General features: G+C 36.8%; 1 protein-coding gene across 2 annotated transcripts in view; it reads left to right on the forward strand.

The window, feature by feature from the left end:
* The window catches only part of dscama (Down syndrome cell adhesion molecule a), a 176,558-nt gene that overhangs the window by 158,770 nt on the left and 4,200 nt on the right, over window positions 1-13,588 (forward strand). The window contains exons 21-32 of one of the 2 annotated variants that reach the window (XM_030153377.1): window positions 571-724; window positions 2,211-2,328; window positions 3,116-3,279; window positions 4,189-4,287; window positions 4,382-4,570; window positions 5,803-6,093; window positions 7,206-7,382; window positions 7,477-7,507; window positions 9,003-9,118; window positions 10,113-10,271; window positions 12,622-12,819; window positions 12,930-13,232. In XM_030153377.1, coding sequence (XP_030009237.1) covers window positions 571-724; window positions 2,211-2,328; window positions 3,116-3,279; window positions 4,189-4,287; window positions 4,382-4,570; window positions 5,803-6,093; window positions 7,206-7,382; window positions 7,477-7,507; window positions 9,003-9,118; window positions 10,113-10,271; window positions 12,622-12,819; window positions 12,930-13,232 — 1,999 coding nt within the window. The remainder of the gene's footprint in view (window positions 1-570; window positions 725-2,210; window positions 2,329-3,115; window positions 3,280-4,188; window positions 4,288-4,381; window positions 4,571-5,802; window positions 6,094-7,205; window positions 7,383-7,476; window positions 7,508-9,002; window positions 9,119-10,112; window positions 10,272-12,621; window positions 12,820-12,929; window positions 13,233-13,588) is intronic. The other variant, XM_030153378.1, reaches the window with a different exon arrangement.

Here is a 13,588-nt window from a genome sequence, read left to right on the forward strand (position 1 = left end):
AGTTTACATGAAACTGTGCAAACATCAGTGAAAATATGACAATGCAAGAAATCATTACACAACTACACTACCAGTCAAAAGTTTGGACTCACCTGGTTTTTCTTTATTTTCATGACTGTTTACATTGTAGATTCTCACTGAAGGCATCAAAACTATAGATGAACACAATTGAAATTATGTAGTAAAAAAAAACAGTGTGACATAACTCAAAGCGTGTTTTATAATTTAGATTCTTCAAAATAGCCACATTTTGCTTTTATTACTGCTTTGCAAATTCTTGGCATTTTCTTGATGAGCTTCATGAAGTAGTCACCTGAAATGTTTTCCAAAAGTCTTGAAGGAGTTCCCAGTGATGCTGAACACTGTTGGTCATCTGCGGTCCATCTCATGTCATTTAAATGAGAAAGTGAGTCCAAACTTTTGACTGGTAGTGTATTTACAAAACTTAAAAGAATAAGATCAGCCTCATGTAAGGGAAGACAGATACTGTAAATAAATGCTAAATGTAGTTGGCGTCCTGTGTTATAATAGTTGAACATAAAGTTGTGAAAATCCTCCGTCTTTCTTCAGGTGAGCAGTGAGTTCGAGGCGGCGCCCGACGTCTTCTTCTACCGAATCCCCAACCTGAGCAGGAACCGACAGTACAGCATCTGGGTGGTGGCCGTGACCGCCGCCGGCCGAGGGAACGCCAGTGAGATCATCACCGTCAAACCCATGGCCGAAGGTGGGCGGGGCTTAAGACTTTATGAGACTTAAAGAGCCGTAAAAGATCACATTCATTTGTAAAGTAGAAGGAAAACTGCCATCTCCACTAAGGCTGGAGTAAAAAAAGCTTCTTATTCCAGGAATTATGACCCATGATGTTCTTATTACTCCACCCCCCCCCACGAAGGGGAAGCAAAGGGTGTTATTTTTAGTTTGGTTTGTTTAACACTTTAACTTGAAAACTATTGGTTGAATTCATACCAAATTGGGTTTGTAGATTGCCAGTGACCCAGAATAGATGTGGTTACATTCTGAGAAAAGTAAGTCAAAGTTCAATTTTTTAAATGAATTTTTAAAGTCTTCCCATCTACTTATAATGGGTGAAATACGTGCGAGGGGCGGGGTTTGTTGTGCCTGGCACCACTTGTTTTATCTTATTTTATCTTAACCCTTTCATGCATGAATTACAAGAACTTTAATCAAGATTTTTTTTTTTTCTTGAGTGATTTCATTCCTCTTTAGGCTTTAAAAAAACAATGTGATACTTTTTTTTTTTATTAAGCAATTTTTCATGGAGTTGCAAAAATGTCCACTCAGCTGGACACCATGCGTTTAATTCTTGAAGCAAAAAAACATGTATTTACATTGAAAACTATGAAATAAAAACATTTTAAGGCTGCTAATCTGATGTTTTCTCACATTTTAACATACTCTAATACTGGTCATTACTTCATCGAGATAACGTGCAAAAAAAAAAAAAAACTTTTGTTGATAATTACAGTCTAATAACAATAACAAGGAATTGATTTACACTCAAATATGTTAGAACAAGTTTATCTAGAACAGCAAAGTTACAGTAATGGTATGAATTGTAGTGTATGGGATGGTGCATAAGTGTCCAGTGTGTTGGCTGATATGGAACTAAAACAAGAAAATCCATGAATATACAAGAGAACAGCTGGAGAAGAACTGTCCAGTGTAGTGACCACTGTGCATGAAAGGGTTAAAGGATGCCTCAGAGTGTAAAATCCCAAATAAATTCGACTGAACTCATATTTTTTTCTAAATTTAATCCGTTATTGCGTCAGTCTGTCCGGTCTGGACATTAGAACTTCACTAAACCAACAAACAGAATGTTGGACTTTGTGTTTCATGTGAACATAGCTGTTAAAATACAAATACCCCCCCACCCCCCCCCATCACCCGTTCACCCCCACACTGTTGAGACCCCGGTGGTTCCAGTATCTCCTTGTAGAAGACAGTGACCTGGATGTATCCCCCCCCCATTGTGTCTACATGCTCGGTGGGAGCTGATAAGCCGATGGTTTACACTGATAACAACCCCCCACCCACCCACCCCCACCCCCCGACGTCTGTCCCCGGGCCACGTGATGGATGTCCTGTGCTCAGACGGAGACAGAGGCGTCTGGTCCTGAGCAGAAAGCCCCTCCTCAGATGGAAAAGTCCAAGCCTTTAATGGGTTTTCTCCTGTTGTTTTTGTGAAGCTCCCTCCCGGATCCTGACCTTCAACAGGACCGTGACCACCCCCTGGATGAGGGACATCGTTCTGCCTTGTAAAGCGGTGGGAGACCCCTCCCCAACCATCAAGTGGCTGAAGGAGATGTAAGTAGTTAGTTTAGTTCAGTTATTTATTTCATTCATAAGATAAGACACAGAAAAAGAAAATTGTTTTTTACATGTCGGCAAATTATGAAGAAAAAGGAGCAGAAACAAGAACAAACGTACATTTTCTGCTGCTTTAACTAAATACCTGTGCATTTACAGTAGTCATTTAGAATAGAATAGACTTTGTCATTGTGTGTACAGTGAAATTATTAGTGCTAATAATATGAATTATTATGAATTTAAAAAACAAATGCATCAGAAAATAAGAATAGAGCAAGTATAAAATTCCAAAAAAATAAAATGTTAAATAAGAAAACAGAATATAAAATTTTAACAAAAGTAAAATGAGAATAGAAGTAGAATAAAATAAAAAAAATGGACAAAATATGAATAGGTACAATATTTACAATCATTTCAAACAGAATTGTGAAATTAACCTTTTAATATAATATCACTTACTGCAGCAATTCATCATTTCCAAAAAAAAATGTAACATATTCTTTAATTTGTCATTTTCTTTAACCTTAACCTAACAGCCAGGCACCTTAGAATGAAAAAACGGAACAAAAAAGATTAAAATAAGCGTAAAACATGAAAATAACGTACACGTTTTTACCAAATTGTCATGTATTAACACGTAACTGAATGAAAAAAGCAAAAGTATAAATATGCATTTATAGGAAATGTTTAGGAGGTTGAATTTGTAATAATCTGTAAAATCCACATAAATCCTCAGTTGGTTGTTTCCGCTTTAATCGATTACTTTATGACGTGTGTGTTTCAGAAATGCGACCCCGGCGCCCGTGGTGATCGACAGTCGACGCAGCGTCCACAGCAACGGCAGCCTGGTCATCCGCACCATTAAAGCAGAGGATTCTGGGAACTACACGTGTGTGGCCAGCAACAGCTTCGGCTCGGACAAGATCGTCCTCAACCTGCAGGTTCAAGGTACGACGTGAACCATGTAAACAAGCATCTGAGGATTTAACGACTGGAGCGTCATGAGGATGAAGATCTGATGTCTGATTTAGGGATTTGAACTCGCATTCAGTCCATCGAGTGTCACTTTTACATGTGTCCTCGAGAATGCACACAATAATACACAACACCGAGCAGCGTGTTTGTAAAAGGTCTAATGTTCATAAAGGAATGGATGTCACGATAAATGATGTGATATATGGTACGATATGATACGATGTACAGTATGATATGGTATGATATATGACATTATATGATATGACATATAATACAATATGATATACAGTATGATATGATATGCTAAGATATATATGATACGATATGATATATTGTACAATATGATATATGATATGATGTGATAGAGTTTGATATGATATGACACTAAGCGATATATGATATGATAGATGATATATAAGATATGATATAATATATTGTATGATATGATACAATACAGTGTATGAGACTATGCGATATGACATGATTCGCTACGATATGAAATATATGTGACAGATGATACGATACATATTAAGATATGATACAGTATCATATGATACATGATACGATACAATATACAATATATTTAATACAATATGATAGGATACTATATCAGATAATATGATATGATATTGGATATGATATATGATACAAAACAATTTATGATATGTAATATATGATACAATATGATACAATATATGATATGATATGACACGATATATGATATGATACGATATATGATACGATATGATACGATATATGATACGATGTGATATATGATACGATACAATATATGATACGATATGATATATATGATATGATACGATATATGATATGATATAGTAAATATATCCGATTAATCATCAGAGCTTTTCCGTTCTGCAGTCCCACCGGACCAGCCTCGCCTCACTGTGACCAAAACCACCACCACCTCCATAACCCTGTCCTGGATCCCTGGAGACAACGGCGGCAGCTCCATCCGAGGTCGGACAGACGTCGTAGATCGTCTTCTTTGTTGGTTTTTTCATAATGTGTCGGTGCAGACTCACATCCGTCTGTCCTTCTCGTCCTCATCCAGGCTACATCCTGCAGTACTCAGAGGACAACAGCGAGCAGTGGGGAAACTTCGCCATCAGCCCCAGCGAGCGCTCGTATCGCCTGGAGAACCTCAAATGTGGAACCTGGTATAAGTTCACCCTGACGGCCCAGAATGCAGTGGGACCGGGACGCATCAGTGAGATCATCGAGGCAAAGACCCATGGGAAAGGTAGTCTCAGTATTCATTCAGTTTAATGTATGTTTTATATTTTTTATGTGTTTTGTGTATTTTATTCAGATACTGTTGTTATATTCATTGTTGTTTCTTCACTTTTTGTGTTCTCCCTTTTCTCTAGTTTTTCTTTCCATTTTATAATCATTTTATTTCTTTATTGACGTCATGTGGTTGAACATCTGACAAATGGCGGTTTATTAGTAATAATTAGTGTATTATTTTTGTCCTTTAAAACAGTCATATAGTCAGCACTGAATTCATCAGTTTGCTCCAACTTTTCCCTTATTTCTTCTGTTCTTAAATTTTATTTTATTTTATTTTTTTATTTATTTAGGGTTTTTTATTTTAGTAAAACTCAAACTGATGATGAACAGTTGCTACAATTGGCCAAAAAAAAAAAAAAAACATTTTTGGATGATGTTTGTTTATTTGCTTTGATTTATAATTTTATAAATGTTGAATTTAAATATAGATTGGTTAGTTAAAAAATAAATAATAAATATGTGGGGTTTACATCAGAAATGAACAGATATTTTAGCCTGCTGGGAAGAACAGTTTATTATGACTGAAAGAGTCATAAAGTTTCAAAGAAACAAGGTTTTTTCATTTTTGTTTTGTTATGTTTTTTCCTTGTGTAGTTTTGTTTGTTTAGTTTTGTTGATTTTTGTTTGTTTTGTTTCCTTGTTTTTTTTATTTTTTTCATTTGTTTTGCTCGGTTGCATTTATTTTTGTTTGTTTCATTATTTTGTTTTGATTTCATTTCATTGCATTGTGTTTTCTTTTGTATATTTTTGTTTGGTTTCATTGTTTGCTTTTCTTTAGATTTTGTTGTCCTATTTATTTTTGTGTGTTTTGTTTCCTTGTTCTTTTTTTCATTTGCTTAGTTTTGTCATGTTTAGTTTATTTTTCTTTTATTGTTTTGTTTAGATTCCATTTCATTGAATTGTGTTGTTTTATTTTGTTTGTTTTTGTCCACTTTGTTTCCTTGTTTTTTTTCAGTTGTTTAGTTTTATTTAGTTTTGTTTATTTTGTTTGTTTTATTGTTTATTTCCTTTCTCCTGTCGTCCAATAGAATTTAATAATGTATTTATTAATGTCCAGTCAAATTTGTAATTATTCGTCATTTTATGTGAAGGTTCAGAACATGGACCACAGCCTCATAGTCCCTGATGTCAGTCACAGAATCCCCTCTATTAAAGCTAACGTTCTCCTCCGTTCTCCTGCAGAACCTCAGTACTCCAAAGAACAGGAGCTCTTCACCAGCATCAACGCCACCCGGGTCAAGCTGAACCTGAACGGTTGGAACAACGGCGGCTGTCCCATCACCTCCTTCACCTTGGAGTACCGGGCCGTGGACTCGCCCACGTGGACCACGGCCCAGCGAACGTCCCTCACCAAGAGCTACATCCTGTACGACCTGCAGGAGGCCACGTGGTACGAGCTGCAGATGAAGGTCTACAACAGCGCCGGCTACGCAGAGAAGAGAGTCAAGTTCGCCACGCTCAGCTACGACGGCAGTGAGTTCACACCAAACCGACGGCGGGATAATGTTCTCCACATACCTGTCAGAGCGCAGCGGTAACGGCTGCTGCTCCTGCATGATTCGGCGACTCATCCTGAGGTGGAAAAATATGAACGCTGACACTGTGAAAGTAGAGAATCTGTGATAAAAGAGCCGGGGTGTCAGTACCGGTGGCAAACTGAGGCTCCCAGTGGTGGAGGATGAATCATACGCTCTGTTAATGGCAGCGTTTGAGGATCCCAGATAAACGGTGGTGGTGGTTTTGATGCTTTCACCATAAACCTGACTGCGTTTAATACTTTTATGATCTTTGACAAAGTAACCATGTTCAGATCAATAACACTGGGTTACAAAAAAATGTTTTTTGTAAGTTGTCTAGGTTTTTTCAACTGAATTAAGACCATTTTGCACCGCTAAATCCAAAAATGACATCTGTTTTTCTCAATCAGGTCAGGTTTTTTTTGCTAATTTGATTTGGAAAAATTTGATCTAGTCACAAAATTGATTCCATTTTTGTGACTTTATCAGTTGATTTTTTATATAGTTCTCACCCAAAATAGGTTTAAAGGGAAAAAAAATCATTTGATCACTTGATTCCTGTTAGGTACAATGGTGTATTCACCGCAGATGTAGTAGAATATGTCAGGCTTATTTTTGCCAGATCTTCTAGTCGAAGCCATTTCATTCACCTGTAATATTAAAAAAAACATTAATCATAAAGTAAAATCTTCAGAAGTAGTGTAGTGACCACTATGCATGAAAGGGTTAATCGAGCAAATTGTTATCGACAATTGATAGTTTATTTGGTTACATCCCTAATTTCTACTTTTTAAGCATCTATAAGTATCAATATTTGTGTTATTAATAGCACTAATAACACTGGTCTAGGTTTTACTGGATATTGGGTTGGAAAACACACGACTAAATCCTGCAGCGACTGAAGATAAAAGTAAATGAACCAAGTGCAGAAGCTGGTGGTGATGCTCAAACGCTGAAAAACCCCCGCACTAATTTTATAAAATGTAACACTTTCACTCTGTACACAGTGTGTTTTTTAACTGAAGTCCTCGTATCTCATGTTAACACAAACCTCCGCCCTCTGCACAGGTACCATCGCACCGCTGGTGAAGGCGCCCAACGTCAGCGAGGACAGCTCAGGAGGTGGCGACGGCCTGAAGATGATGGTGACCATTTCCTGCGTCCTGGTCGGCATCGTGGTGATCTTCATCGGACTCCTGGTTCTGAGGAGGAGGAGGAGGGAGCAGAGGCTGAAGAGGCTCCGAGGTGAGACAGAACAGACCATAAAGCAGGATCAGTACGAGAAGAGCAGCATGACTCTGTTCTCCAGTCACATGACGTCTCCTCCTTTATTTTACAGATGCAAAAAGTTTGGCTGAGATGCTCATGAGGTAAATATTATTAATGTAGAAAAAAGGTGCGGACTGGAGTTGAATTAGATGACTTTAGACTTTATTTGGACTTAGTCTGACTTTTTCTTGTTGACCTTGACTCAAGGTTTCATTAAACAAGAGTAAAAATGATGAAAAGACAGAAAAACAACTCTACTTCACTTTTAACAAATTACAAGATCTCATTTTATTAGTATTTTCACTCTTAATCCAAACCTGTTTCTTATTGAATCTGATTTTCCGTCCATTTCTTCCCAAATTATTTCTGTTGCAAAATTAACAATGGTGTTAAAACATCTCAGTAATTTGTCTAAAAATACCTGGTATTAAATTTGTGAGTGTCGAGTGACTTGTTTAGGAGTCGAAACAGTATTATTATAAATATTAACAATATTTAGGACTCGGCTCTTTGTTACACATTGAACTATTGTCATATCCGTGGTTGTTTTGTTCCATTATGAACCTTCGTACCGCCATTAGTGTAAACAGGTCTGATTTATATCTTTTAAATTCAATTATAATTTATTTTTTAGACCACTTTATTTATTCTTATTCTATTTTCACTTTTTTTTTTAAACCTTAGATGCATAAATGGGTCAAAATGACCTGGTGAGGTTGTTTTCTTGCAATATCTTTGTAATGAAAAGTTATTTCATATTCCAGGTATTCCTCAAAAAGCCTGTTGACTTCATGTCGTTAAAATTTTTAATTTTAGAATTTTATATATAATTATTATATTGACTGATAATGGCATACGTATATGTTGTATTAATATAGACTGATATACACTATATGTTGATTGATGTTTCTATCTCAAATCATCATGAACAGGATATCTTACAGCTGTAGATGTGATGTGTCCCAATATTTTTGTCCATATAGTTTATAAACATCAATATTTCCCTAAAGTTTAATGGAATATTTTCTTCCTAAGTGAGATGTGAAGAATAGATTTTATGAAATTGTAGTTTTTATATTATTACCCAAAGCTCCCATAGGTCACATTCATTTACAATAGAATTACATCTGAAGCTCTGGTTTATTCTACATTGAGTTGACATTGTTCTGTTGCTGATATGTACGATATATTTCATATTATATATACTTTGCTTTTCAAAATTTCAAAATATATATATAAAAAAATGTTTAAAAAGATATTTCAAACATGACATCATTCTTTTGTGGACCAAAATATACAAGTGATTATTTTTAACATGACAAAATGACAAAAATGTCACATACACACAATGGTTTTAACACCGGTCATTTTAGACCCACTTATGTAGAAGTGGAGGGTCCAAATACTCGTACATCTAAGGGTTAATTTCATGACATTTAAATAGAAACGTGAGAGAAACTGTATCTCTATTCCCTGTACGTCCTGTGAACTGACAATAAAAAATCTTTGACTCTTTAAAACCATTCGACTCCAGACAAACACTGACTCATAACTTCTGTCCTTTTTTCTAACTGAGCGTCTTTTTGTCGTTTGTAGTAAAAACACACGTCCGGCCGAACCCGTCAACAAACAGCAACAGACGCTTCGAATGCACATCGACATCCCCAGAGCCCAACTCCTGATCGAGGAGAGGGACACCATGGAGACCGTCGGTACGGCAACGTCCTCTGTTTACAGAAATATGAGTTAAACAGTCTAGTTGAAAGAATGTATGAGGTTTACTTTAACTGATTACACTGGTGAATACTGGGCACATTAAGGTGGAATACATGTATATGAATACTTTATATATCATCTTCCTAAAATAAATACTTAAGTAATTTTTAAGGAAACACAAAAAAACTTATTTGATAATTTAGGCGAAAAGAGTCGGTTTTGTCAAAAAGTTCTAAATTTTTTTTAGAAAGGTGATGAAATTGTATTTATATAAACTCATATAGCTGTTGGCTGTATATTATAAATTATAGTCAGTTGTATATTGTATTTATATACTTTATCTTCAGTACATATGTAGTGTATTGTGATTTAGAATTTTATATGTAATTATATTGACTGATATTGGCATATATACATGTTGTATTAATATAGATTGATATACAGTTTATGTTGATTGATGTTTTTATCTCACATCATCATGAAGAGGATATCTTACAGCTGTAGACATGATGTGCCCCAGTATTTATGTCCATATAGTTTATAAACATCAATATTTCCTTAAAGTTTAATGGGAGATTTTCTTTCTAAGTGAGATATGAAGAAAATAGATGGTTATTTAGGGTGGAAAAATTATTTACAGTTAGAGCATGAAAAATATTTTAGATATTTTGAGGTAGAACATTTAAAATCAGCCATGGAAAAAAAAAAAAAATCAATGGTGAGAGAAATGAAGTAAAATTTGAGGCATTTTTGGAATCAAAGATAATAATTTAAACTAAACTAACCAATGCAATGATATTTATACCAATATAAAACTATATTATGACATTAGTCATTATTGTTTTATATTCCAGACCCCTATTAGAAAACAAACACCAGAATTCAACGTGTCCACATACTTTTGTCCATGTCTGAAATAGATCGTATAATTTCTTCATAAATGCAGCCGTCTGTCATGGTCCTGAACCTGAGCCTGTTTCTCTTCCACAGACGACAGATCCACTGTGTTACTGACTGATAATGACTTTGGGGAAACCCAAAAACAGAAGTCGTCCACAGTCACCCACACAGTCCACTACCAGTCCCTGTCCCAGGCCACCGGTCCGCTGGTGGACGTGTCCGACGCCAGACCAGGAACCAGTAAGTCCAGTACGGACGCTTTTTTTTTTTTCTTCATGGTACATGTATCGTGTTTGTGTGACGGTTTGTTTTCCTTTTCCTGCTGTTGTTTTGAGTTTGTGTTTTTTCTTCCTCCATTGGCGTCATTGTTTCTGTGTCTGTTCAGTTTCTGCATGTTTGTTGAATGTACGCTGATCTGAACTGGTTGTGATGATGGTTTTAATACCGTCAGTGTTAAATCATTTTGAATATTTTAATCCAGACTGTACTGTTTCAGTACAGGTTACACCATAAACACTGTAAACCCTTAAAGACCCAGTCCTACTTTTGTGGCAGTTCCCAAATGACACTGTTTTATGTTCAGTTAATGGAAGTCATTTGTGCTTAAGTTTTCTCTGTTTTGATAAAAATAACCTTTGAATTCACTCTGAGCTTTTAACAGGGTTCCTACAGGTTTCTACAAGTTAAATTTAAGACTTTTGAAGACTATTTAGAACAGAATTTAATGCCTATTTCACTGCCATACTGGCAAAAATTCATTACTCCTAGAATTTAGGAAAATGTGTTTATTTACTCCACCGCCTTGATTCTCACTGTTCTGAGTCATTTGTCACCGGCAGCTGCAAAGTTAGTGATAATTGGCTCCTAATTTCAACATAAATTGTCGGGTTGGAACAGGTGGAACTGAGTCGACTAATGTTACCGTCTTTGCATCTTGGACATTTACTAAACACATTTAAACACAATACAGTGAACATGTTTATGGAAACAGAACTTAAGACTTCACATATCAAATTTAATACATTTTAAAGATTTTAAGGCACAGGGGTCGAACATATGGCCCGTGGGATGAATTTGTGAAATGCAAAAATGACACTGAAGATATTAACAGTAAAGGATGTACAGATTAATATGATCTAAAGTGGGTCAGACCAGTAAAATACTATCATAATTATCTATAAATGACTACAACTCCAGTTTTCTCATTGTTTTAGTGTAAAAAAGTGAAATTACATGAAGATGTTGACATTCATAAACTATACTTTCACAAAATATGTAAATAACCTGAACAAATATGAACAACCTGAAAAATAAGTGCATTTTTACTAATATTCTACCTATTACTAAATGTTTTGTGTATTTGTAGGTCCACTGTGATCTGTACATGTATGAATGATAAACACCAGCATATTATTGTTAAAACTGCACTATTTTTTCTTAAGACATTTCAGGTTGTTCATGTTATTCACATTTTTACAGGATAGGTAATAGATGTAAACATTTCCATGATGTAATTTTACTTTTTTCACTGTAATTATTCGATTAGTCCGACCCATTTGAGATCACACTGGGCTGAATGTGGCCCCCGAACAAAAAGGAGTTCGACACCCCTGCTTTAAGGTATTAAATGCAGATTTGGAAATTCAAGCCTTTTTAAGACACCGCGGGAACCCTGTTTAAGAAAATTTACATGATCAGTGAATTAGATATAGGAAAATACCTGATTTTCACTGAAAAATGCAAAGTAATCATTTTGAATTTATGTCAAAAATAGTATTGGTGATAAACCAAAGTGGAAATGAAGTTCCTGAAGTAAAACTATTTAGTTCTCAATAATGTAATTTAACTGACAAAAAAAAAACGCTGCCATTTCAGCATCAAAATTTATTCTTTTACTTTAGTGTGAAAATGACAACGCGTCTATTTTTAATCCTCAGCTGCGGCTCATAAAGTGAACTACTCGTACAACGGTGCACCAAGGTTATTATCATTAACGAAAACTAACGAAATGACAAAAACTAGAATTGTAAAAACATTTTCGTTAACTGAAAAACTATAATTAAAAGAAAAAAACGATAACTAACTGAAACTGTATTGCGTCCTTATAAAAATAACTAAAACAGATAAAAATTATGGATAAAATTCCCTTCGTTTTCATCTTTGTCAGTGTTGGATTGATATGAAATCGATTTATTTCCCTCAAGCAATTTTAGCTAACAGCACCATAGGATATTTAACAGTCTGTCACTTGTGGTTTCCAGTCGTCTTCTGGTCCCCACTCTACCTGGAAACATGGAGACTAAAGTTGGGAGAAAGCAGCAGAGTCCTGTCTGGGATTTATTTGAATACGACGACAGAGAAGAAAAGATATAAAAAAAAAACTTAACAAAAACTAATAAAAACTAGCAAACCTGCTCTACAAACTAATTAAAACGAACTGAATTAGAGAAAAAAAGTCCAAACTAAATAAAACTAAACTAGAATGAAAAATCCAAAACTATTAGAACCTTGCGGTGCACTCGTACTGCCACGTTCTACTGTGGCCATTTAACACCTGAATGTTTGCCTCTGAACGCCGTATCTCCACACTTTTTTCCAGACCCCACCGCCCGCCGCACCGCCAAAGCCGGCCCCGCTGCTCGGAACCGCTACGCCAGCCAGTGGACCCTGAACCGGCCCCACCCCCCAGTCTCCTCCCACACCCTCAGCACCGACTGGCGGCTGCCCACGCCCAGAGTGGCCGGCTCCGTCGACAAGGAGAGTGACAGCTACAGCGTCAGCCCATCTCAGGACACAGGTAACCCCACCCCCCACAGACCCAGACCCGGTTCTTCCGACACCGGCTCCACCTCTAACAGCACATCTCCGAACTAAAACCTACTAACATGGCACTAACTCCGTGTCTAGACCGAGCGAGGAGCAGCATGGTGTCGACGGAGAGCGCCTCCTCCACCTACGAGGAACTGGCCCGAGCGTACGAACACGCCAAGATGGAGGAGCAGCTGCGCCACGCCAAGTTCACCATCACCGAATGCTTCATCTCGGACACTTCGTCGGAGCAGATGACGGCGGGCACCAACGACTACACGGACAGTCTGACCTCCAGCACGCCGTCCGAGTCAGGCATCTGCCGCTTCACCGCCTCCCCGCCCAAGCCTCAGGACGTCAGCCGGGTCATGAACATGGCCGTGCCCAAAGCCCATCGACCGGGTGAGGCCAGAACCGCCGCCGCTAACCTCTGACTTCTGCACCGCCAGCTTCATTACAACACTAATCACTAAACTGTAACCTCGTAATATCACACAAACACAAATGACACAAAAAATTATACAAACTGTGTGAGTTTGAGCTAAAACTGAGACACATGTGAATCAGTGCATAAAAAAAAAGAGGGTATGTCACTTTAATTACATTTTTAATACACTGTTGGAATAATTCCTCTTTTTATTCCTGTTGATCCCACTGATAATAGACTGAGTCCCAGTTACACTTTATCTATAAGAATAAATCATGTCCTTCTGAGACTAGGGATGGAACCATATGAAAATTTCATATCACGGTTATTG

This window comes from Sphaeramia orbicularis, chromosome 14, assembly GCF_902148855.1.
Source record: "Sphaeramia orbicularis chromosome 14, fSphaOr1.1, whole genome shotgun sequence".
Taxonomy (NCBI): domain Eukaryota; kingdom Metazoa; phylum Chordata; class Actinopteri; order Kurtiformes; family Apogonidae; genus Sphaeramia; species Sphaeramia orbicularis.